Source organism: Balaenoptera ricei, chromosome 6 (assembly GCF_028023285.1).
Source record: "Balaenoptera ricei isolate mBalRic1 chromosome 6, mBalRic1.hap2, whole genome shotgun sequence".
NCBI classification, from domain to species: Eukaryota; Metazoa; Chordata; class Mammalia; order Artiodactyla; family Balaenopteridae; genus Balaenoptera; species Balaenoptera ricei.
The window spans coordinates 103,425,521-103,448,040 of record NC_082644.1 but is presented as its reverse complement, the minus strand read 5'-3'; the positions used below and the strand labels follow the sequence as shown (position 1 = coordinate 103,448,040).

General features: G+C 51.6%; 1 protein-coding gene across 3 annotated transcripts in view; it reads left to right on the top strand.

The window, feature by feature from the left end:
* Positions 1–748: 748 nt before the first annotated feature.
* AKNA (AT-hook transcription factor) overlaps positions 749–22,520 on the top strand; it is a 42,462-nt gene continuing 20,690 nt past the window's right edge. For all 3 annotated transcript variants that reach the window (XR_009503758.1, XM_059925438.1, XM_059925439.1), the window contains exons 1-7: positions 749–825; positions 5,873–6,259; positions 9,266–10,332; positions 12,057–12,131; positions 17,082–17,238; positions 17,902–18,056; positions 20,657–20,716. Coding sequence is in view for 2 of the 3 variants with exons in the window: in XM_059925438.1 (XP_059781421.1) it covers positions 5,986–6,259; positions 9,266–10,332; positions 12,057–12,131; positions 17,082–17,238; positions 17,902–18,056; positions 20,657–20,716 (1,788 nt within the window). In the remaining variant the exon portion in view is untranslated. The remainder of the gene's footprint in view (positions 826–5,872; positions 6,260–9,265; positions 10,333–12,056; positions 12,132–17,081; positions 17,239–17,901; positions 18,057–20,656; positions 20,717–22,520) is intronic.

The following is a 22,520-nucleotide window of genomic DNA, read 5'->3' as shown; positions in this document are numbered from 1 at the left end:
CCACTAGAGTGGAGCCAGGGCTTGGCCTGTCTTGTGCCCTGCCATTGAAATTCAGTTCAGTCAGCCAATTCCCCGCCTCCATGCCGCCTGGAAAATCCCACTCTAATTACAGGCCCAGTTTGGGGCGAGGACAGTGGGTGGGATGGCAGGAATCATTGCAGCCTCCCTGAGGTGTTTAGTCGCATATTGGCAGACGGGACAGAGAGTCAGAGCTGGAAGGGTGCCAAGCAAGCATCCAGTCTGGGCTCCCATTGTACAGACGGGCACTGCCCTAGTGAGAGAGGGATCCTCGATCAAGTTCATGCCCTGGATGGTGGGGGCTACGGAGAAGACCCTCAAAGGGTTGAGGCTGCTGGAGACCTCCTTCCAGGCTCAGCATGCTGTGTGACCTTGCCCAACCCTCTGACCTTCTCTGGGCTTTATTGTCCCCGGTCTGTACTTTGGCTGAGATGGTCCCAAGTTCTGACACTGGAAGCTTCTATGAGTCCTCTCCTGAGTGGTGCCGACCTGCAGAGGGCCTGCAAGGGGTTAAGCTCCTTCTGCTCCCTCTCACTCTGCACGCAGACAAACCCCCTCCTTCTGACAAACACTTGTAGGAAATCAGGCTGGGCGCTTCCTGCCGAGGCGAGGCGGCCTCAGCCGCAGCAGGGGCGGGGAGAGGTGGGGAGCGATGCTAGTCTGTGAGCAGCGACTGGGGCTGGCAGAGCGGCCTGGAGGCGGGCCAGGGCGCCATGGAGGCAGGGGGCTCCCCAGGTTTGGAACAAAGACTCCACATGCAGGTCCCCTGAGCCTGGGCCAGCAGGATGGTGGCGGAGCCCGAGAGAGGTGAGGGAGCCGAGGAGGGCGGGGGTTGGGGGAGCCGCCTTCCCCCTGGACGGGCCAGTCACAGGCTCTCTGGGACAGTCCGGGCGGCTGGACCAGCCCAGCCAGGAAGTTGCAGCTGTGGCAGCTGTATTACTTCTCTCTGGCTTAGGGGAGCCCGGCGCCCAGGGCAAGGGTGGATTTCGGGGGGGCATTTCCTCAAGCCTCAGCATGCTGGATCCCAGCCAAAGCTCTGATTCTGATCTCTGTGAACTTGGGCAAGTGCTGGTCCCTCTCTGTGCCCGGGGTGTCCTCATCTGCACGTGGCGAGTTAGCCCCAGGGGCTGCTAAGGGGCTTCAGACATCAGCACGGGTGAGGAGCAGCCAGGAGGCAGCAGGGGGTCCCTACTAAAGAGTGGCCCCTTCTGCCGAGTAAGGACAAGGAGAGGAGCCAAGGATGGGCCGGCAGACCCAGCCCGGCCCTTCAGGCTGGCGGGACAAGAGTCCGCAGCAGCAAGGGGGGCATCTTTCCTCTTTCTCCTCGGCCTCTGCTGCCGCCGAGAGAGCTGGGGGCAGGGTACGTCCAGAGGGGGAAGTGGCTGTGCTACACGGCTGGCGGGAACTGGTTTCTACACAGCTGGCGGGAACCCCTTGAGAACAGTAGGTCTGTGCCCTGCCAGCTGCTCAGGGAGGGCTGCCGAGTATGGGGCTCTGAGCTCAACAGCCCAGCCTTTCTGGAGGGGCCCAGCCACTTGGTAAGGGGTCTTCCTTCCCCTTCCTCTCGCCGCCCCACCAAGTCTGATGGACTTGGTTTCGGAGTCACAAGCCCTGGATTTCAATCCCTGGCCACACTTCCAGGCTGCGAGGTCTTGTGAAAGGCGGCCACCTCTCTGCGGCTCAGTTTCCACATCTGGGAGATGTCAGGGACTGGGTGGGAGCAAGGGGGGTGGTGCCTCATAGAGCTCTGATGGAGAGTGAGGGGCTTGGGAGGGCATGAGGAAGCAGAGGTGGGCTGCGTTGCTGAAGTTGGCAGAGGAGAACCTGGGGATTGAGCCATAAAGGGAAGGGTCTCCACTTTTGGACCTGGGGGCAGAGAAGCCCCCTGGGGGTGGCTGAGCCACTCGGGAAGGGGACAAAGAGACCACAAGGGTCTCGCAGAACCTCGAGAGAGCCAGCGGCAGAGGTGGTGTGGATGGAGGGAGGAGATGTACAAAAGGACGGGGAGTGGGTGGTGCCTCCTTGGGGGGCTAGTTTCTCCAGGGCTGGCAGGGCCCCTGAGCCCTGGAGAAAGCAGTCCCACGGGGACAGCCCAGCCCTTGAGGGGGCTTAGTGCTCACGGGGCTCTCCTGGGCTCAGCCTCCCAACCCCACTGGGCCTTCACCCAACCCCACTGCCCCTCGGGAGCAGCCCTGTGCCCTCGAGAAGGCTGTCTAGAACCACCCTGTCTTTGGCCGCCATTCAGGGACCCCTGCCATAGCTCTCTGTCTAGTTCTGTTCGTACTTTCAGACCTCTGTGCCTTTGCCTGTGCTGTTCCCTCTGCCTGGAATGCCCTTCCTCATTCTTCTCCCCCAAATCCTCTTTGTCTCTAAGGCCCAGCTTAATGCTTCCTTCGACAGTAATCCTTCTGTACCACCCCCCATCTGAAATTTTGGAACGCTTTTACTCAGGTCTTTATTCCTCAAGTCTTGTGTGGTGCTTGGCACACAGTAGGAGATCATAGGTTTTCTTAATTTGCACCCACTGGGTGCTCAATATATATCTTTGTTACTCTGAAGTGGGACCTCAGGGAGGAGGAGGGGGTTAACTGTTTGGAGTCTGTGGTCCTCAGAAGCCAACAAGTCAACCAGGAACCTCAAAGTTCACTTAGCCCCTTCCCCTACCTCCCAGCCCACCCTAACAGGGCGCCGCTCCCCATGGTTGCGAGAGCAGGTGGCATTTTCTCCATCTTACAGTGAGGAAAACCTAAGCCCGGCAGTTCACGGTGGAGCAGCACCAGGGCTAGAAGCTGGTCTCCAGACACCCTGCCTGCTTCTCTTTCACAGCGGCCCAGTGAGCAGGCGTCCTCATCCCAGCGTGAGGTCAGCGCGTGCTTGGCACTCGTGTGTGTTTGTTGACTGACTGGCTGACGGACTGGTCCTGAACTCCATGGCACCCCGGGCTGTGGCGTGCGCAAAATGCAGAGCTTTTGCTCATGAGAGGCTCACAAGTTTGGGGGCCTGGGGAACATGTGCAAAACTCCAGCCAGTGACCGCAGCTGCCTCCAACCAGTGGCTTTCCCTGGTCACAGTGAGATTTCTGCAATGACTGAGTCATCCCAGGAGACAGGATGTTCCTCTTTGTGCACCCGAGGCCTCTGTGATTGGACGGGCTGCTCTGTGGCACGGCTAGAAAAAAGCCCTTTAGAAGTCAAAAAAACCCACACGCCTCCCCCAGCCACTTCCTTGGCGGAGGTTTCAGAAAGAGAAAAGCAAAGGCTTTTAGCACCTTCCACACCTGCCATCATGGCAGGGTCCGGAAGGCCTAGTCAAGGTCAAAGGGTGGGCCTTGCCTGGGGCGCTGGTTTAAAATGCGGACTCCTGGGCCCCATCCCTTCAGGTTGACCTTAGGGATCTGCATTCTTAGAGGATTCTTAAGAGCACTCAAGCTGGCACGGATTTCCAAGAGGGGTACAGGCGCCCCGAGAGGGTGTGGAAAGCAAGCATTAGAACTTCCTTTTAAAATATTTATTTTCTATTAGATCTTTTTAAAAATTCAATTTTAGATATATTTTTTCTAACACGTAATATATTCGTGTGAGAATGCATGCAGGTGATGTTATAAGAAATACATGTTAGGTATATGAGCAAATATATTTTTAATGATGAGTTGTGTGATTAAAAAAAAAAAAAAACACTGGAGACCACTCACTGGGCCAAAATCGACAGTTCCAAATCTTGCTGTCACTAACCAGCTGGGTGATCTTGGTCAAGTAACTATTCCATGCTAAGTTTTAGTTTTCTCATTTGAAGAATAGTTTTCCTATGACCTACTTACCTGTTTGGGGTGAGGGCAGATCGAGAACAGGCAGTAAAGCTTCTAGCCTGGGTGGCACAGCGAGGGCCCAGCATATGTGGCGGGGTCACGCGGAGGCTTACAGGGTGATCTGGGGGAAATTCAGGGAGGAGGGAGGAAGATTGTGTCGGGGGAAGAGGGTGAGGCCCCTGAGACCAGAGTGGGGACAATGTTAGTCCCCGTTCCTACCCCAGCCCTTGAGAAGGTGGCAGCCAATCCCTGGGGGACTCTCTATCCAGAAATAGTTGCCTGCTGACTTTTCCCAACGGTATGAACCAAGGCTCTGACCAAGACCCAGTCGCACACGAGGCTGCAGGGACAAACACAGGGCGTGTCTGTCCTGGGAGGCCTGGAGTTATTCTCATTGTCTCCACAGCACGGAGGGAAGAGCCGGGACCTGAGCTGCAAGGTAACCTCTCATGCCAGCCTTGTCCCGACCCATGTGCGGCTTCAGCCAAGGACCCTCTGCTCTCTGGGCCTCAGTTTTCCTGCCCGTAGAGTGGGTGCTTTGCATGAGCTCCTTGGGTGGGACCATGCCGCTGCTCTGTCAACCTTGTGTTTCCAGGGCTCAGAGGAAGCGCTTGGGGGTGTTGGCCATAGCGGGAGGGGAGAGGAGATGGGAGGGAGAGAAGGGAGAGAGGGAAAGGAGGAGAGGACAGAAGGCAGGCAGGGAGGAGCCCTTCTGCAGCCATCCTTCCTGTGCCACAGGTCCCTGTGCAACCAGGCTCTCCCTCTGGTTCATTCTCCCCAGGCAGCCAGAGAGAAACTTCTAACTGCACCTCGACGTGCTCTCCCGTGGTCTGCATGCCCACACTCTCTGCAATCAGAGCCCCAGCTCCTGCCCCCACTAGCACAGCCATCGGGAAACCACTTACATGTCGCCCCCTCTTGCCTCCAGGCCTTGGTACTTGATGGAACCCCTGCCTGAAAATTTTTTTTTAATTGAGATGAAATTCATATAACATAAAATTTAACCATTTTAAAATGAACAATTCAGTGACATTTAGTATACTTATAAAGTTGTGCAAGCACCACCTCTATCTAGTTCCAAAACATTTTCATCACCCCAAAAGGACGCCTGTGCCCATTCAAGCAGTCACTCCCCTCTCCCCACTCCCCCAGCTAAAGCACTAGTCAGCTTTCTGTCTCTATGGATTTACCTATGGTGGATATTCCGTACAGATAGAATCATACAGTATGTGACCTTTTGTGTCTGGCTTCTTTCACTTAGCATCACGTTTTTGAGATTCATCCTTGTAGCACGTGTCAGTGCTTCACTCCTTTTAGTGGCTGGATGATATTCCACTGTGTGGATAGACCACAACTTGTTTGTCCATCCATCCACTGATAGACATCTGGGTCGTTTCCACCTTTTGGCGATTGCAAATAGTGCTGCTAGGGAAGTGCGTGTACACGTATTCGTTTGAGTACCTGTTTTCAATTATTTTGGATACTGGAATGCTCTTTTCACCGGTCCCCCACTCACGATCTGAAATCTTACCCAAGAGCAGGTCAGGAAGGTTCCCAGAGGGCGTCGCCTCTAAATGGGACCTATCCTGACTTCCTGGGCCTGCCCTGGGCCCCCAGGGCCCCTCCCCGTGCTTTCCCATCGCTCTCACTTTGATCTCTAGTTGCCGGTTGATTGTCTGCTTCCTCCTGGGCCCTCAGTTCTCATGTGAGCAGGGCCTGTGCCCTGGCGCCCACGTGTGGAGCCTGGCACATGGTAACAGGCACCAGCACACATGGGACACCTGCTGTGTGCCGGCCGCTGGCCTCCTCATTCCATATCTCAGGTAATTTTATAAAACTCTTGAGAGAGAGAGGAATTATTACCCCAGTTTTACTGATGAAGAAATCCAAGGTGGAGTGATTTGGCCAAGGTCATGCAGCTTCAAAGGGGTGGAGCCAGGAGCTGAACCAGGGCTTCTGACTCCAGAGTTCCTGCTGGTAATTTCTGCTTCTGAAGAAAGGAGGGAATTCAAGGATTAATGCCTCTCCATTTGATTGTGTCCCCGACAGGCCACAGGCAGGATGGCTGGTGCTGAGAGGAGCCGGCGGGAACTCTGGTGCCCATAGGGGCAGCTCCATCTCCTGAAGATGAAGGGGCCCAGGTGAAACTCAGGCCAGGCCCAATGGCCAGCTCCGGGACGGAGGTCCACTGGGCCGAGTCAGGCCTGGGAAAAGGGCCCCGGCGGAGGCGCTGGGCCTGGGCTGAAAAGGGAAAGGATGCTGATGGGAGTGGCGCATGCAGCTTGGTAGAAGAGGCACCCTTTCCCAGTGCCACCAGCCCTGAGCTCCTGGAGGACTTCCGCCTGGCCCAGCAGTGCCTACAGCCACTGGAGTGGGGCCCGGACTCACAGCCTGATGGGCGCCCAGATCCTGAATCAGGAGAGTCTGCAGAAGAGGGTGAGACCGACTCCCCTGCAATCCCACAGTGGTGTCCCTGAAACATTCGCCCCTTCTGGCAGGAGGCAGGAATAGAGAGAGTTTCAAAAATTTTTTAAGTTAAAATCTACGAAGCCTACAATTTAAACTTTTTTTAAGATTTAAATTATATAAACAATACTGTTCATTGCAGAAAAATCAGAAAATACAAGCCAAAGGAGAAAAAACTAAAAATTACTTATTATCCAGATAGCTGCTGTCTTTCATATGTGTGTGTGTGTGTGTGTGTGTGTGTGTGTGTGTGTGTGTGTGTGTATAAATGTAGTATGAATATGCAACAGTATTCTACAAACTTTATTGTAACTTGCTTTTTTGTAACTTAATAGACATGAACGCTTTCCCAGCTTATCAAACATTCTTCCACAAGTCATTTCTAATGTCTGCGTAGGAATTCCGTGGTGTGGATATTCTGTAATTTCTTGGGCCAGTCCTCTTACTGCTGGGCATTTAGGTAGTTTCTCAGTTTTTGCTATTATAAATAATGCAGAGATATGTCATTAGTATATCTTTGCACACTTAATTTGATAATAACCTTGATATTTTAAATTGCTTGGTCCAGGGGTTCTGCCCATTTCTACGATTTTTTAAAATCCCATTTAGCAACGAGAATGATGGCTTCCCTTGTTTTCTAAAATAACTGTTTTCTTTGCATCAAGAACAACTGAGACTAAATTCCCAGCTTGGCTCAACAAGTCCCTTCTCCTCTCTGAATCTTGGTTTCCCCATCTGTGAAATGGGAGTAATAATACCTTTGAGCTTGATTACATAGTGATTATTGCATTCGAATATGAATGAAACGCCCCTGTTTTAGGATTCTGGAATCAGGCGGGCCCCCGTAGATGTCAGAGAAGCCGTCAGGCTGATAGTAGATTGTGCAGTGACCCCAAGTTCCTCATGCCAGGTCTGTTTAAAGTGGGGTTTGCCCACAGCTACCCACTCAGGAGCCTTTTCCGAGCTCTCCTTAGGGAATGGTGACGGGGATGCACTGGGATGAAAGGGCAGAGGCGTCTCTTCCTGAGGTCACATGATAACCCCCTGCTGTAATGTAACAGCTGCTGCCATGTCCTGTGCCCTTACTGTGTGCCAGGCAAAGGGCTGGGCAGGGCGCAAGCCATATCTCCACCTTTCCTCACCACCTTCTTCCAGGTAGGAGAGAATAGCCTCCAGGTAGAGTAAAGGTTGCCACAGAGGTCAGCTATTTGTTCATGGTGCCCTATGAGGCATCAGAAGAGCCAGGATTGAAGCCAGGTCTGCCCGGTTCCAAAGCCCGATCTCTTCATCCCACTGCATGACCCCCATCAGCGGAGACTAACTTGTCTGCATAGCTGGGACCTTGTTTCTAAGTCCAGGACTGCTCTGAACCACTGCATGATCTTTGGCAAGTTACTTAACCTCTCTGGGCTTCAAGTACGCTGCTGTAAACAAGAGAGACTCGCTGAAGGAGATTTTGAGGAGATGAAAGATGTAGAGGTGCCAAGGGTAGGGGAAAGAGCATGGGGAAGCAAAGAGTGATGTAAGGATTATGACAAAGGTGCATCTGGCCAGAGCAGAGAGTCTGTGCTTGGTGGTACCCAGACTGTATCTCATGAAACTTTGGATCTGTGCCAGAGGCTGACACAGGGTCTAGGACAGAGGAGGTGCTCCATAAGCGCTGACTGCACGGATGATGCACAGGTGGATGGATGAAGGGGTAGGTGGATAGGCAGATAGGTGGATGGACAGATGGATGGATAAGTGATAGCTGGATGGATAGGTAGGTGAGTGGGTGATGGGTGGGTGAGTGGGTGGATGGATGGACGATTGAAAGGATGGATGGTTGGATCAATGGGTGAGTGGGTGTTGGATGGGTGAGTGGGTGGATGGGTGAGTGGGATGGCTGAATGGATATTTCTTGAGCACTTACTATCTAATAATTATAACAACTATCCATTTTCTGGGAGCTTTGCATGCCTTATTGTCCTCCTTCCTTCTTTCTTTTCAGTCAACAAATATTGAGCACCTCCTCTGCAAATACAATAATAAATAAAAACAGAGAGCATCCTTGCCCACATGAAGCCTACGGTGTAGTGGGGGAGGAAAATATTAATGAAAGAATCACATAAATAAATGGAAAACTGAAGCTGTAATAAATATTTCAAAGTAGAGGTATTCAGTCATATGAAAGCCTATAAAAGAGAGCTTTTGACCTAAGTTAGAGAGATCAGAGAAGGCTTCCTTGATGCGGTCAAGGTTGAGTTAATGTACGAAGGACAAATAGGAGTTAACTAGACAAAGGGAGGGAGAGAGGACCCTAGCAGAGGGATCAGCATGTACAAAGGCCGTGTGGTAGGAGAGGATGTGGCATGGCTAGAGCAGGGAGAGACTGAGGGGAACCATGGAAAGAGATGGAGCAGGAGAGCTAATGGGGGGTGGAGACAGGGACCTTAGGACCATATTAAAGGTTCAGCTCTCTCCTGGGAACAACAGGAAGACAGTGAACGTTTTCATGTGGAGAATAAGAGTGAGGATTGAGATGATTAGGTGGCTGCTGCAGTGGTCCAGGCAAGAGAGGATGTAGACTTGGGCAAACCTGCTGGTTCTGGACTCTAGAGCAGCAGGTGAGTTTGAGAGCACCATAGGAGGTAATCGGGACAGGACCAGGTGACAGATTGGATTGTGGGGGATAGGGGGAGGGAGATGGCAAAGATGCCTCCCAGGTTTCTGGCTTGTGCAGTTGGGTGGGATGATGTTTCCATTTGCTGAGACAGGAAACGCTAGGGGGACAACCAGGTTTGAGGATTGAGTTTGGAGGACCTTTGAGACAACTAGAGATGTTCGAAAAGTATTTGGCCCTATGGGGGGATCGCTGGGCTTCTTGCCGTCACCATGTGATGAGGCAATGAAAGCCCAGAGGGGTGAGATGGCCTAGGTAATGTGACACAGCGAGTCCAGACCTGGCGTATACTAAGCAACGACCTGTCTTTCCAGAGTTTGAAGCAGAGGATGTGGACAGCCCAGAGAGTTCCAACTTGCCACTCAGCTGGCCCCCCCAGCAGGATCCTCAACTGGACATGACTGAAGAGGAGGCAGATGAGGCCGTGGGAGGTCCTGAGGTCCAGGAAGCTGGAGAGAGCTCCCCAAGGTTGGGGTATGAGACTGATCTCAGCTCGGGGGGCAATGGGAACACCAGCCCCATGGCTCTGGGCTGGGGTCAGCCCACAGGCTGGGTGGCTTCTGACGAACAAGCCAGTGGAGACAAACTTCCAGAACATTCTGAGGTCAACCCAACTGTTGACTTCAGCTCTGCCAGGTCATGGAGCAGTGGAACTGTGAGCCTCAACCCCCGCAGTGGCAGCCTGGATTCTACCTGGGAGGGAGAGACTGATGGCCCCGCGCCCGCTGCCCTGGCAGAAACTTCACCCCAGAGCTCCAGTCACCACCTCCTAAACCCGAACGATAGAACTGGAGGAAGCGTTACTCTGGCGACGGCCACGGAATTCCAGGAGTCCTCAGCCCCTCCAGCCCAGAGCGTCCAGTGTCCTGCAGATAGATGGCGGAGAGAAACCACCAGCCTCTCGTGCCCTCAGCCCGGGGACCAATCCTGGAAGCGGACACGGATATCACCTAAGCCACTCCCTTCCCGATTCACCGGCTCCATCAGCCCCCTGAAGCCTCCACCTAGGCCAGCTCGACAGGACAGGCCACCGCCCAGGCCGGGAGCCACTCTGGCTGGTCACTCATCTTCTGATGCCCCCAAGTACGGCCAGGGGCGGCTGAACTACCCACTCCCTGATTTCTCCAAGGTGGGACCCCGGGTGAAGTTCCCCAAAGATGAGTGTTACCGCCCCCCCAAAGCCAGGAACCACAGCAGGCTGCCGGAGGGCCCTGCCAGGCCACTGATCTTCAAGTCACCTGCCGAGATTGTGCGGGAGTTGCTGTCAAGCAGCGGAGAAGTCTGCCCGGGAGAGGACCCCCCTCCTACTCACCCCACCACCAGGGTACCCCGAGAATTTCAGACGCCTGAACAAGCCACCAAGCTGGTCCATCAGCTCCAGGTAAGCCCGACTTATTTCTACACCAAGGCACCTGTTGGTCTGGGTTGGAGGCTGGTCGGGGTGGGGGGCCTTGGGGCTCGGTCAGGGGTCCCCTGCAATGGGGACAGTCCCAAGCCCTTGGCTCAAAAAAGCAGTGATTGCACTCATGCTGCAAGGGTAGGCCGTGTTTGTTTGTTTTTAACTCCTCCTGCTATGAAAAACTCAAAACATATACAAGAGAGAAAATAGTATAACGAACCCCCATGGACCCATCGTCCAGCCCCTGGCAACCTTTTTCATCTATGGCCTCACCTGTTCCTCCTCTCACCCTACTGGAGTATTCTGAAGCAAATTTCAGGCTTCAAATCATTTACCCCCAAATATTTTAGTGTGTATGTCTAAAGGTAAGGAATCTCTCTTAAAGATAACCATACTCTCAGCATACCTAAAACTTAACACCAATTCCTTAATATCAACCAACGTCCAGTCAGCGTTCACATCTCCCACTCTGTCTCATAAATGGCTTGTTTATTTTGGTTTGTTCGAATCAGGATCCAAACACGGCTCAGATATTGTATGCGGTCGATGTGCCTTTTCAAGTCTCTGTGCACCACCTCCCCACCCTGCCTTTCTGTTTGCATTCTTGGGCAGATCTCTTTCTTCCTTGTAATTTATTTGTTAAGGAAACCGGTTTCTGTCCTGTAGAGTCTCCCACACTCTGCGGTTTGCTGATACACTCTTTAATATTTCTTCATGTGTCCCGTTGTCTTCTCTGTGTCCTGTGTTTGGCCCAGTTAGAGGCAGAGGCGTTTTCAAGTTGTTGTCGTCTGTTTATTTCCCCCCAGATCATGAGCTCTGTGCCGGTAGGGATTTTTTTTGGCAAGAGCCCATCATAGGTGGTGCCTTCAGGAGGTGTAAACGGCCTGCTGGTCTCTCATTTGTGGTGTTAAGGACCCCTGATGGTCGTCGTTGCCTTGATCCAGGCTTTCATTGGGGGTGACAGAGTGGTAGTGTCCTAATGCTAGCATTCCTTCTGCATTTATTTGCGGGAAATCTTCTATAAAGTGAAACTTGCCCTCATCAACTATTTGGTTACCAAGGCCTCGTTCACGTGGGAAAGACAGGAGAAACGCTTGATTCTGCCCTTCTAACTACCAGTGTTCAGAACAATGCCTCAGTTCCCTGGCCTCCTTCAAAGGCGACCAGTGACACTTGTTCTTGCTTTTCCCCTGTAATGACTTGTTTTAAGAAGCTCTTCAGTTTTGTTTATGGCAAATAGTGACTCTGAGTAAAGGCAACTGTGATTTTCAAGTCTTCTACTTTTCTACTACTGGACCCTTAGATGATTCAATCAGCCATTAAAAAATACTTATTAAACACATATTACTTAATTCCTGGGAACAGAGCAGTGGGGAAGACAGATCAGGGCAGGGAATTCGGACAAATAAGCAAGTTGCTATGGTTATGCATCGAGGCGAACCAGCCCAAAGGCCCTCATCCCTGACTCACTGTCAGGGGTGTAGAAGGGATGGTGGAGGAGTTGTCCTGCCACCTCCGACTCCCTAGAATTTGGCCGTGGGGGTCTGTATTGCACGTGAGCCTGAAGGGTTCTGCTGAACTACCACTACAGAGCTCTTTCACTCCGAGGGACCCAGAGGCCCCCTTTGGGGGATGGGTCCCCTGCGAGGGGTCTCACAGAGAGGGGCCTGGTGCGTGACCTCATTGCCCACCCCCATCTCCTGCAGGAGGACTACCACAAGCTCCTCACCAAGTACGCTGAGGCTGAGAACACCATCGACCAGCTGCGCCTCGGAGCCAAGGTACTGGGCCCGGTGGGGTGGAGGGGGGCGCTCGGGAGACCCTGGGGATAGGGGAACCCGGTCCTTCCTTGTTCTACCACAAGGTCACTCTGTGACCTGGGGCAGTGACCTTGCCTTCTCCAGACTCAAATCTCCTTTACTGTTGATGAACTTTGAGTCCTTGAATGCTGGAATCCAGGGTGCCCAGGAATTTTCACCAGAAGCTCTCTCCTTCTAGATGAGCTCTGGAGTGAGACCACCTGGGCACAACTCCTGGTTGCATTACTGACTAGCTGTGTGACCTTAAGGAAGTTACTTGGGCTCTCAAGCCCCAAGGGAGTAGCACAGAATTTCTGCTCAACCCCTGAGGCTGATACTTGCTAGATCACACCTTTGCCTTTCTCCTCCCCCATTTTCTCACCCACAGCTTCTCTCCTCACTGAATGTTTAGTGTGGGACAGGGGGAGGGGGGAGGCGGGGAAATCCACCACCCCCATCCTGCCCAGCCTCCACCCCGTCTAGGGGAAGCTGTGAATTCTGCATTTGGGACCTTCCCCTTTTCTGAGGTGAGGCAGGAAGTGGGACTCTCACAGCCCCTCCTGGTTTCCTGCTTACCTCTCCCCGCCTCTTGCCTGATGGAGGAGGGGTGGGAGCTGGGGTGCAGAGATGCAGACCCTCCCTCTCACTTGCCTCCTCACTCACGACCCCCCCACACCCGGGCTGTCCCCGTCACGCTCCGAGACCCCTCCCCCTGCCAGGCCGCTGCTCTCCACCATCTAGCGAGGCTTCTTTTGTGAAATGTCGCCGAGGCAGCCACGAAGAGGAAACGAAGGGGCCCTGTTCTAGGAGCAGGACTTCTGCGTCCCCATACCCACCTCCTGACACAGGCAGGTCCTTTCCATCCTGGCCTCCTTGGGCACAACTGTAAAAGGGGGTTAATCGGGCCTCCTAGGAGCCAACGGGCTCCCCTTCCTCCCCCCACCCCATGTCTTAAGGCTTCTTGCAGCTCTCTGAGCCAGTTTCAGGGGCCGAAGGGATGGGGGTGGGGAAAGGGGAGCTTGGTGAGGCATCCTCTCCGGGGAAACCACATTTTCACGGCCGCAGGCTCCTAGAAGGTCCGAGGAGAAAGGAACTGGTCATGGGGTCCAAATCCTCAGCTCCCCTATCTCCCAGATTGAAGAATCAGGACCCCAGGAGGGGCATAGGTTGCCAAAGGTCAAGGTCAGGGTCAGAGGCTGGGAATATCTCCTCCCTCCCTCCTTTCCTTCCTTCCCCCTTTACTTATTTAAAGGAATGAGTTCGTGTATGGAAAGTATGTACCTGGCACCTGGCAAGTACTTCCTAGGAGTTAGGGAATCTTATGGTGATTAATAGTATTAATATGAAGGTGTTCACTGGGTGCCCATGTGTGCCAGGCAGAGGGACACCATGGGGGCACAGCTGTGTGCGTCTCCTGGACGCTCCCCTGTCCCAGTGGGGACTCACCACGCGCACCTACACCGGCCTGGCTGGTGCCCCAGAGCCCTGCGTGTGTGAGGGGGCAGAGGAGGAAAGGTTGGAGAGGCCAGGAACGGTTCAGCACTAGCTCACCTGGTCTTGCTTTCTGGAAAAATGACTCCTTGGCCTGAGGGTTCTCCTCAAGAGAAGGGTGAGCACAGGTAAGCTGGACTCTTCTGGAAGCAGGACGATCCTCTCCGCGCCCTGGGACGCAGTACAGGCAGGGCTGAGGAGGACGTGGGGCCTGAGTGGGGAGGGGCCTTGCCGGGCTCCACAGAGCCTGAGGGAGCCGAGATTCCAGCCGGGCTTCTCACTGTGTCCGGACCTCTGCAGACTCTACCCCCGAAGGTTCGGGAACCCCCAGAGCAGCTTCCCACTCAGAGCCCGTGCCAGGGAGCCCAGTTCGCAGACACGGAAGCGGTACTGCTCCCCCAGGCTGAGCTGGCTGATGCCACCACCCCGGGGGCCCGCTGCACTCTGCTCAGAGCCCCCAGGGGGAGGGCTGGACCCCAGGCTGGGGATGTGGCCCTAGACACCCAGGCCAGGCCTGGCTCTAGGGCAGCAGCAGTGGGTGGGGACCAGGGGAAGGAGACTGGCATTTGCTGAGCAGTAAAAAGGTGCCAGGCCCCAGGCTGAGTACACTGCCAGAGTCATCTCATTTGATCCTCTTCACAGGAGGAAACTGAGGCTCAGCCAGGTGGAGTGGTTTGCTCAACATCCCACGGCTTGTAAGGGATTAAACTATGTTTGCCTGGTTCCAGAGTGGGCACTATTTTCCCCGTGCCTGGGTGTGCCCAGCTCGGGCCCTGGCAATGGGTATGTGGCAGAGGCATGACAAGGCAGAATGCTGATGTTACAGTGATAATATCAATAGTAATACATGATGTTTACAGACCACTGTCCTCAGTCATTTACCATGGGGGAAACTGAGGCACAGAGGTTAAGGAATTTGCCCAAGATCACTCAACAAGTAGGTGCCAGAGCTGGGGTTTGAGCCCAATAGCCCACAGCCCACTTTTTCTTTTTTTTTTTTTTTTTTTAGGTTTAACAGAGCCAGACTAAATGATTGTGAGCTCTGCCACTGGGGAGGCTGACCAGGGAGTTCCAGGACCGGGCCGGGGGGCACTACTGGATCCTGTCTGGGGTGCGGGCAGGGAGCCAGGGCTGGTCAGGAGTCACTGCCCGGTGACTAGCTTAGGGCCAGAGTTGATGGGGGTGTCCTGCATTCGCAGCTGTGTTGCCACCTCCCTCCAGCTGCTCTCCCCCACCTCAGCTGTAGGGGGATCTGGAGGGGCTGAGACCGGAAATTACCCCAGAAAGAATCAGGGGGGATGACATAAAACTGCCTTTCCTAAAGTGTGTGTTCTGATGGCCACCTGGTGGAGGTGAGGGTGGGAGTGGAAGGGGGGAGGGGGAGGGAAGCGTAAGGATGGGGTTGGGGGAGGGAGGAGAGGCTCGAGGGAGGTTTGTGTGTTTGGAGGAGTTGCGGAAGCATTTCCTAGTCTCTCCACTCCCCGCCCCATTCATAAAAGTCCATTAGCATTTTAAAGGCTGTGAGGAACCCATCTGTGCTGAGATTAGTCAGTTATTTAACCCAGTGTTTCCCGCACTCGTCCACCCTTCCCTGCTTAACGCCCCTGAGGGAGCCAATCCAGCCTCAGGGAGCACCGTGGGACACCCTGGTTTAAACAGGGGCCCTGGGGGTGGGTCCTGCCTGTGTCCAGAGACGGGTCCAGGAGGGACAAGCCTGAGCAGCTCGGCAAACCCACACTCACCCCGGCACCCTGCTTCCCGGGCCTCTGCGCGGGCCTTTGGTCCCTCTGTGCAAACAGAGGTGGTGAGAGCAGTTTGTTCCTGTCGCTCCCCCAGGTTGGGCCTTTGGTGGGCCCGGGCTGAGGCTGGCCGATGGGTGGGGTGGGACAGGGGGGAATGCAGGAGGACCGGGCCTCCCCCAGATTTGGGTCACCTTGGGAGGAGAGGGGTGCTGGTGGGCAAGTCCCCACAGGCGGGCCTGAGCAGATGGCCAAGGGGATTATTAAAATCCAGCTTTGTTCTCATCAGAGGCTGGGCCTGAAAGAGGGGGGGAGGCAGCAGGGTGGCCCAGCCACGGCTGAGCCATTGTCCCTCACTTTGGAGTAGATTTTTCTGCCACGGCCAGGACGTGAAGAGCAGCTTAAGCAGGGAGAGGCTGCCTTCTGTGGGCCTGGGAGCCCACCCTGAACTGCCCACTCCTGACCTTAGGGTAGCAGAGGGCAGTAAGGTAAGCTGCCTGACGTCATGAGGACCAGGGGACCCTAGGAGAGTAGCTTTTTTAGGGACCTGCCTCCGTGATGGCCACATACATGACAATGGTGATGATGATGGTGATGGTGATGGTGGTGATGATGGTGATAGTGATGATGATGGTGATGGTAATAGTTATAATATCGACGGTGATGAATGTGAGGGTGGTGGCTGCTATTGAATGAGCACTCACTTTGTGCACAGACAGGTGAGTTCAGTCAGCTGCTCTAGCACTCAGAGGAGGGTGGTGGTAGAGCCTCAGTGTGAACCCAGGCACTGCAGGGCTCACATGCTAAGCCAGAGATCAGCAAACTTTGTCTGTAGAGGGCCAGATAGTGAATAGTTTCAGCTTTGCGGGCCATATATTCTCCATGGTAACAACTCATTTTGGCTGTTATAGGATGAAAGCAACCACAGACGATACAAAAGCAAGCGAGCATGGCTGTGTTCACTAAAACCTTGTTCACTAAAACAGACCATAGTTGCCATCCCCTGCTTTAAACCACTTGGGTCTTTAACTTCAGAAGGTCTTCCTTGGCCATCTCCCTGACTCTCTACTTCTCTCCCAAACACTAGACTATTTACCATATGAAATCCATCCTCAGATGATGGAGATCTGCTACAACTGAGAGATAATTCCTTTACTTGTTGATTGACTCATTCATTCAAACAGTCATTAATTGCTGTTATTATCAATGTAATGATAAGTATTGGAAATATTTTTATTAATAACAAATATTAATTATTATATAATATAATTATACTTGTTTTATGTTAAATATTATATTGATTACAATATTTTTATGATCTGTTATAACAAATATTATTAATAAAATTATTAATATGGAAAACCATAGACTTTGGGGTCAAAGCAGAGTTATAATCCCAGCCCAAGGATTTTTCAGCTGGAGATTTTGAGTAAGTGACTCAACCTCTCTGAGTCTCAGTTCCCTCTTCTGTAAGATAGGCATATGGTCCCTTCCTCTCAGGACTGCCATAAAGAGAGAATGAAAGGATATGTAAGCCCTTGGCCCAGTGTTTGGCCCCCACCCAAGGGTTCCACTAAAAGGTATTATTTATTATACAAAGGCATGTTTGTTGAGCGCCTGAATGATGGCATGAATGAAGATGAGGCCTTTTGGGTGGGTTTGCCCCAACCCTTGGCTCTGCTGTGCCTCTCCTCCCTTAAAGGTGAACCTGTACTTGGACCCGCCCCAGCCCAGCCACAGCATCCACGCGGGGACGATGCCCCAGGGGACCAAGGTCTTGTCCTTCACCGTCCCACAGCCCCACTCTGTAGAGCGGTGGCCGGGCCCCGCCAAGGGCCTGCAGGCCTCTGAGGCTTCAGGTGAGTCTGGGAGAGGAGATGTGGCTGAAGGGCTCCTCTGTTGTGACCCTGCTCTAGGGACACTTGGTTCACCCTGGGGTGGCACTGGCTTCAGGCCAGGGGAGGGAGGGAGGTGAGGCCCCTCTCTGGGCCCTGTGACTTGAAGAGGTCAAATGGAGATGTAGAAAGTGTCTGCTTTGAGCCAGAGCAGCCTGGGCGAAGCCCTAGCTCTGCCACCTAGCAGCTGTGTGATCTCGGACGAAAGAGCATCGTCCCTGTAGAGCCCTCACCTGGTGAGGTCCCCACTGGTGTTACCCGACTGACAGTCAAGGAGACCAAGGCTCAGAGAGGTGAGGACATGTAGAAGGTCACACTGCTATGGGGGAGGGTCGGGATTTGAACCCGCATCTTTCTGAATTGGAGCCAACACTATTGACTGGAAACCCTGAGGCCTGGCTTGGCTCTAGCTGTGTGATCCGGGGCTGATCCACACCTTGTTCTCTCCTATAAGTGGGGACAGCACTGCCCAGGCCCCTTCCTCAGGTCGATGTGAAGATGGCACGATCGTGAGATGGCTGAGCTGTCATTCGAGGATGGAGGTGGTGGATTTGAGGTTCAGCAACAGTCTCTCAGCCCCAGGAAGGACTGCTCTTGGCCCCAGCATTTAGTGGTTGTATGTTCCAGGGTGGCCATCAGCTGAAGGAGACCTGAACCCCTCCTCGCCCCCCAGCACACCCGCCCTAGGGTGGCTTCCGGAGAACCCGGGCATCGCCCAGGACCAGCCCTCAGCGGAGCAGGCCCAGGAGCTGACTTCTCGGGCCAGTCGGTTCCTGGCCAAGGTGAGTGGAACCCCAACTTTGCCCACGAGAGATGGAACTCACCTGGAGAAAGCAGAGCCTCTGCCCGCTTGGATGAGGGGCTATCTGCGAGGCTCGCTCATTATTCCCCTGCTGGAGTTAACTTGGAAACAGAGCCCCCCTGACCCTGGTTTTAGAGACCTCCTGGCTCCAGCCTCCTCCTTGTCACCCAGTGCTAGATTTAACTCCCTTTTTGCCAGTGTGTCTCATCAAACTCTCTCTAATTGTGCTTGAAACTATCTCCAGTTTCGCTTCTGGGGGAGACTGTCTGCTTTTTCAGGATTCTGGAAGGGTTATGGGGCCTCTCTCTACTCTACCTTCCCTCCTCTTTAGGATAGATCACCTCACTTCCTTAGTTTCTTTCGTTATGGAAGTCAATGTCAGTCACTTCTCAAGGGGCCTTTATATTTTCATCCAAATAACTATGAATTGTTTGCAGGTCTGTTTATAACTATACACTTGGCCTTATTCCAAAAGTACTTTAAAGCAGCTTAGAAAATACATGCATTGTAACCACATTCTGAAAACGGAAGTGAGGAAACTGGGGCAAAGGGGAAGTAAGGATAGGAAAAAAATAAAATGAACTTAGGGAGAAGTGAATAAACAAAATGTTCTGCTGGACCCTGAATGCTTTATCAGATTCACATTTGGTTTTGAGCTTCCTAGTTGTCAATGCAGAAAGGGAAATGCGATAGTTACGTCACCATGTCCATAAAACAAATTCTTTCAAAGAAACACCACCATTCTTTCTTCCCTTCCTTCCTTCCTTTCCTTCTTTCTTTTCTGTAACATCTTTATTGAGACATAATTCACATAACATACAATTCAGTCATTTAAAGTTAATGCTTCAGTGGCTTTTAGCATATTCACAGTTGTGCAGCCATCAACACAATCAAGTTTAGAACAGTTTCATCACCCACTAAGAAACTGCATATGCATTAAGCAGTCACTCCCCATTCCCCTTCCCCCCAGCCCCTGGCAGCTGCTCATCTACTTTCTGTCTCTTTGGGTTTACCTATTTTGGACATTTCCTATAAATGGATTCATGTAGCATTTGTCCTTTCGTGTCTGGCTTCTTTCACTTAGCATAATGTTTTCAAGGCTCATCCATGTTGTAGCAGCATGAACTTTATTCCTTTTTATCACTGCCATTCTGGGTCCTGTAACTGGAGAGATGTTTCTCCTTGTCCTGTGTGCTGTAAAGTAAAGCAAAGCCAAGGTCACCACACTGAGCAAAGTCTGGGGCACCAGCTGACCCCTAATGATCCAGGCTGCCCTGTCCATACAGGAGCCACTGGTCAGGTGGCTAGTGAGTACTTGACATGTGGCCACTCCAAATTGAGACGTTCTGTAAGTGTAAAGCACATGCTGGATTTCAAAGACTTTGTGCAACAAAAAGAATATAAAATTTTCAATATATTTTTTTACATTGATTACATGTCAAAATAATATTTTAGGTTTAGAAAATGTATTATTAAAATTAATTCACTTGTGTCTTTTCACATTTTTAGTATGGCTCCTGGAAAGTTTTAAATTACATATGCAGCTTGCATTACATTTCTATTTTATGTTATATAACTTATATAATGTAATTATATTAGGTAAATTTCTATATTATATTTTGGCACTGATCTAGAGCTTTCCTAGAAATGCTAGAAATCTCCAAATTGTCTTTGCCTTTTTTTTCCTAATTAAAAAAATTTTTGTGACAGTGATAGATACCCATGGTAAAGACCCTCACACAGGACAAAGAATATATTCAGTGAAATCTTTTCTTCCACTCTTGCCCTTCTGCTTCATGCAAAATGTTTAACGCACACACATGCATTTATAGAAATGGTCACATGAGTATGTACACTATAATGTACCTTGACTTTTTTAGTGTCCCACATTTGAATATTTCTGGGTAGGCAATAAGTTCACTTTGTTCCAAGTTCAGAGGATACATATAGTAGAAAACCTTCCTCCCATCTTTGTACCCGCCCACCACCCAGTTCTCCTCCCTAGAAGCAATTAATATTTTAGTCTCTTGCATCCTTCTAGAGATAGTTTATAATATACCTTCTAGAGATAGTTTATAATACATAAGCAACTGTGTTTGTATTTTTCCTTCTTTGTTCTCTCCGTATCTTATACAGATGGTAGCCTACCATAAGCACTGTCCTGTACCTTGATTTGATGCTGAAAAGTAGGTCTTGGAGGCATTTACACATGAGAACACACACATGTGCCTTCATCTCCTGGATGGCTGCATACCGTGCCACAGATAGGCATTCAGACTGTTTCCTGTTGCCCCACGCCCACCATGCTGCTGTAGGTTTCATGCACAGGAGTAAGTGCGCTTTGCTGTCGATAAATTCCTGGAGGTTCCACTTTGATTTTTCCCAAGGCTGCCATGGCCAAGGCCAGTGGTGGAGCTTTTCTGGCACACGCCTCTCCGTGCTTGTCAGAAAACCCACATCCCAAGGCAGGGCCCAGCTCTCCGCACCAAAGTGTGACTGTGGCTAAGTGTGGGAGTCTGTAGGACTCACCTTCTGAGTCTGGATTAATGGAGCGTGTTTCCTTCCCTTTCCAATTCCCAGGTGGAGTCCTTTGTAGAACTGCTGCAAGCAGGACAGCTGACACCCCAGGACCAACTCAAGGTACTGCCCACTTCAAGAGATGCCCTTGGAGCTGCCAGACAGCTGCTCTGTCTCCCATGGCACAGGCTCTGAAGCCTCGTTTGCTGCAAGACAGACCAGAGAATCCCAGACATTGTGTCTCCTTTTAGAACAAACAGCCCCTGATTAGCTTTCCATGATAATGATCATTATATCACAATAGTCACCATTTATTAAGCAAAGATGCTGGTGTGCCAGGCACTGTGGTAAGCCCTTGATGTACATTATTTCATTTTATCATCATAAAAACCCGGCAAGGCAGTTACAGTCATCACCCCCATTTAACTGGGATGAACTGAAGCCCAGAGGGGCAGCTGGAAGGCCACACAGCCAGTAGACGGCACAGCCCAGACCCAGGCCTGTCTGATTCTCAAGTCCAGGGTCTTAATCGTTGCCCTGCACAGCTTCCCACGGATTATATTGCCTGTCGGCAACCAGGAAAAGGCCTTTTCTTTTTATAATTTTCCTTATTATAAAAGTAGTTGCTAAAATTTGAAAACTGGGGGGAAAGAAACCCCTAATCCAACCATTATTGGCTTATTTCCTTCCGGGCTCTGGTATTTCTAGATAACTGTGGTCATATATAAAATTTAGATTTCTGATGCATCAGCCAGGGTCCCAAGAAGGAACAGATGGAGCTCTCAGAGCTGCGGGTTTAGGGATCAGTGAAGGGACTATTAGCTGGGGTGTGGGCAGCAGCCTCAGGGAGCCCGGCCAGGGACAGGGAAGCCCAGGGACTAGCACCTGCCCGGAGCAGTTCCCTCCCAAGTCTCTTTCCTCCCATCCTGTGACCTCTAATAGATGCTTCCCCTAGACAGGCCCCAAGGGAAACCAGCAGGTCAGGAGCCCAGCTGATGCTCAAGGCGCAGAGCAGGGTGGGGAGAGGAGCTGAGGGAGGGTGAGCAGGGCAAATGCAACACATTTGGTTTGATAGTTTTTACTGTTAATATTATGTTACTAAGTATTATGTTATTATATAGATGTTACACACATTCTCCGATTACAAAATGTGATATGGATTGTATTATCTCACTGAGTGAATGATCAAGGACCTTGAAAATCAAAACCATTCTTTTTCTTCCCCCATCTCCTGATTCCCCCATATGCAGGGAGATTGAGAGCTGTTGGAAGATAAAGCTTGACTGGGGGCTAGACTGTAGGTTGTCCTTGGCCTCAGTCTATCGTCAGCATAGGATGAGTGAGATGAGGATGATAAAAAGCCAGGGATAATGAGCCCACCTCCCATAGTTTTAACCTCCCATGAGTTAGCTACTGTCATGTTTACTGTGGGGACCTAGCATAATCGTTGGGACCATGAGCTCTGGAGCTAGAGGGCCTGGGTTCATATCCCGACTCTACAACTTGCTCACTCACTGTGTGACCTTCACTGACTTAAGTAATCTCTCTGTGCTGTAGTTTCATCCTGTTTAAATGAAGATGATAAATTACCCCTCTCATTAGGGTTATGTTGAGGATTAAATGAATAATGCAAAGGGCTTTAGACAGAGCCTCAATGCTCCATAAATGTTGGTTATCATTCTCAACAGTATGATGGTGATGATAATACCATCTGTTGTGATAGTCTATAAGGATTTGGGAAAAGAATGACTAATGTTCCAAAATCTACTGTTTTGAGAATCGAGGATGAGGATCTAAGGTCTCTCAAGTACTAGGTCCTTATGGGGATATAGTGATAGCATATTTGGCGCTATGACCATCATGGAACATTGGGTTCTTGTAGGTCTACCCAGGAAGGACTGGTACCCTCTGGGGCTGGTGCCAGTGC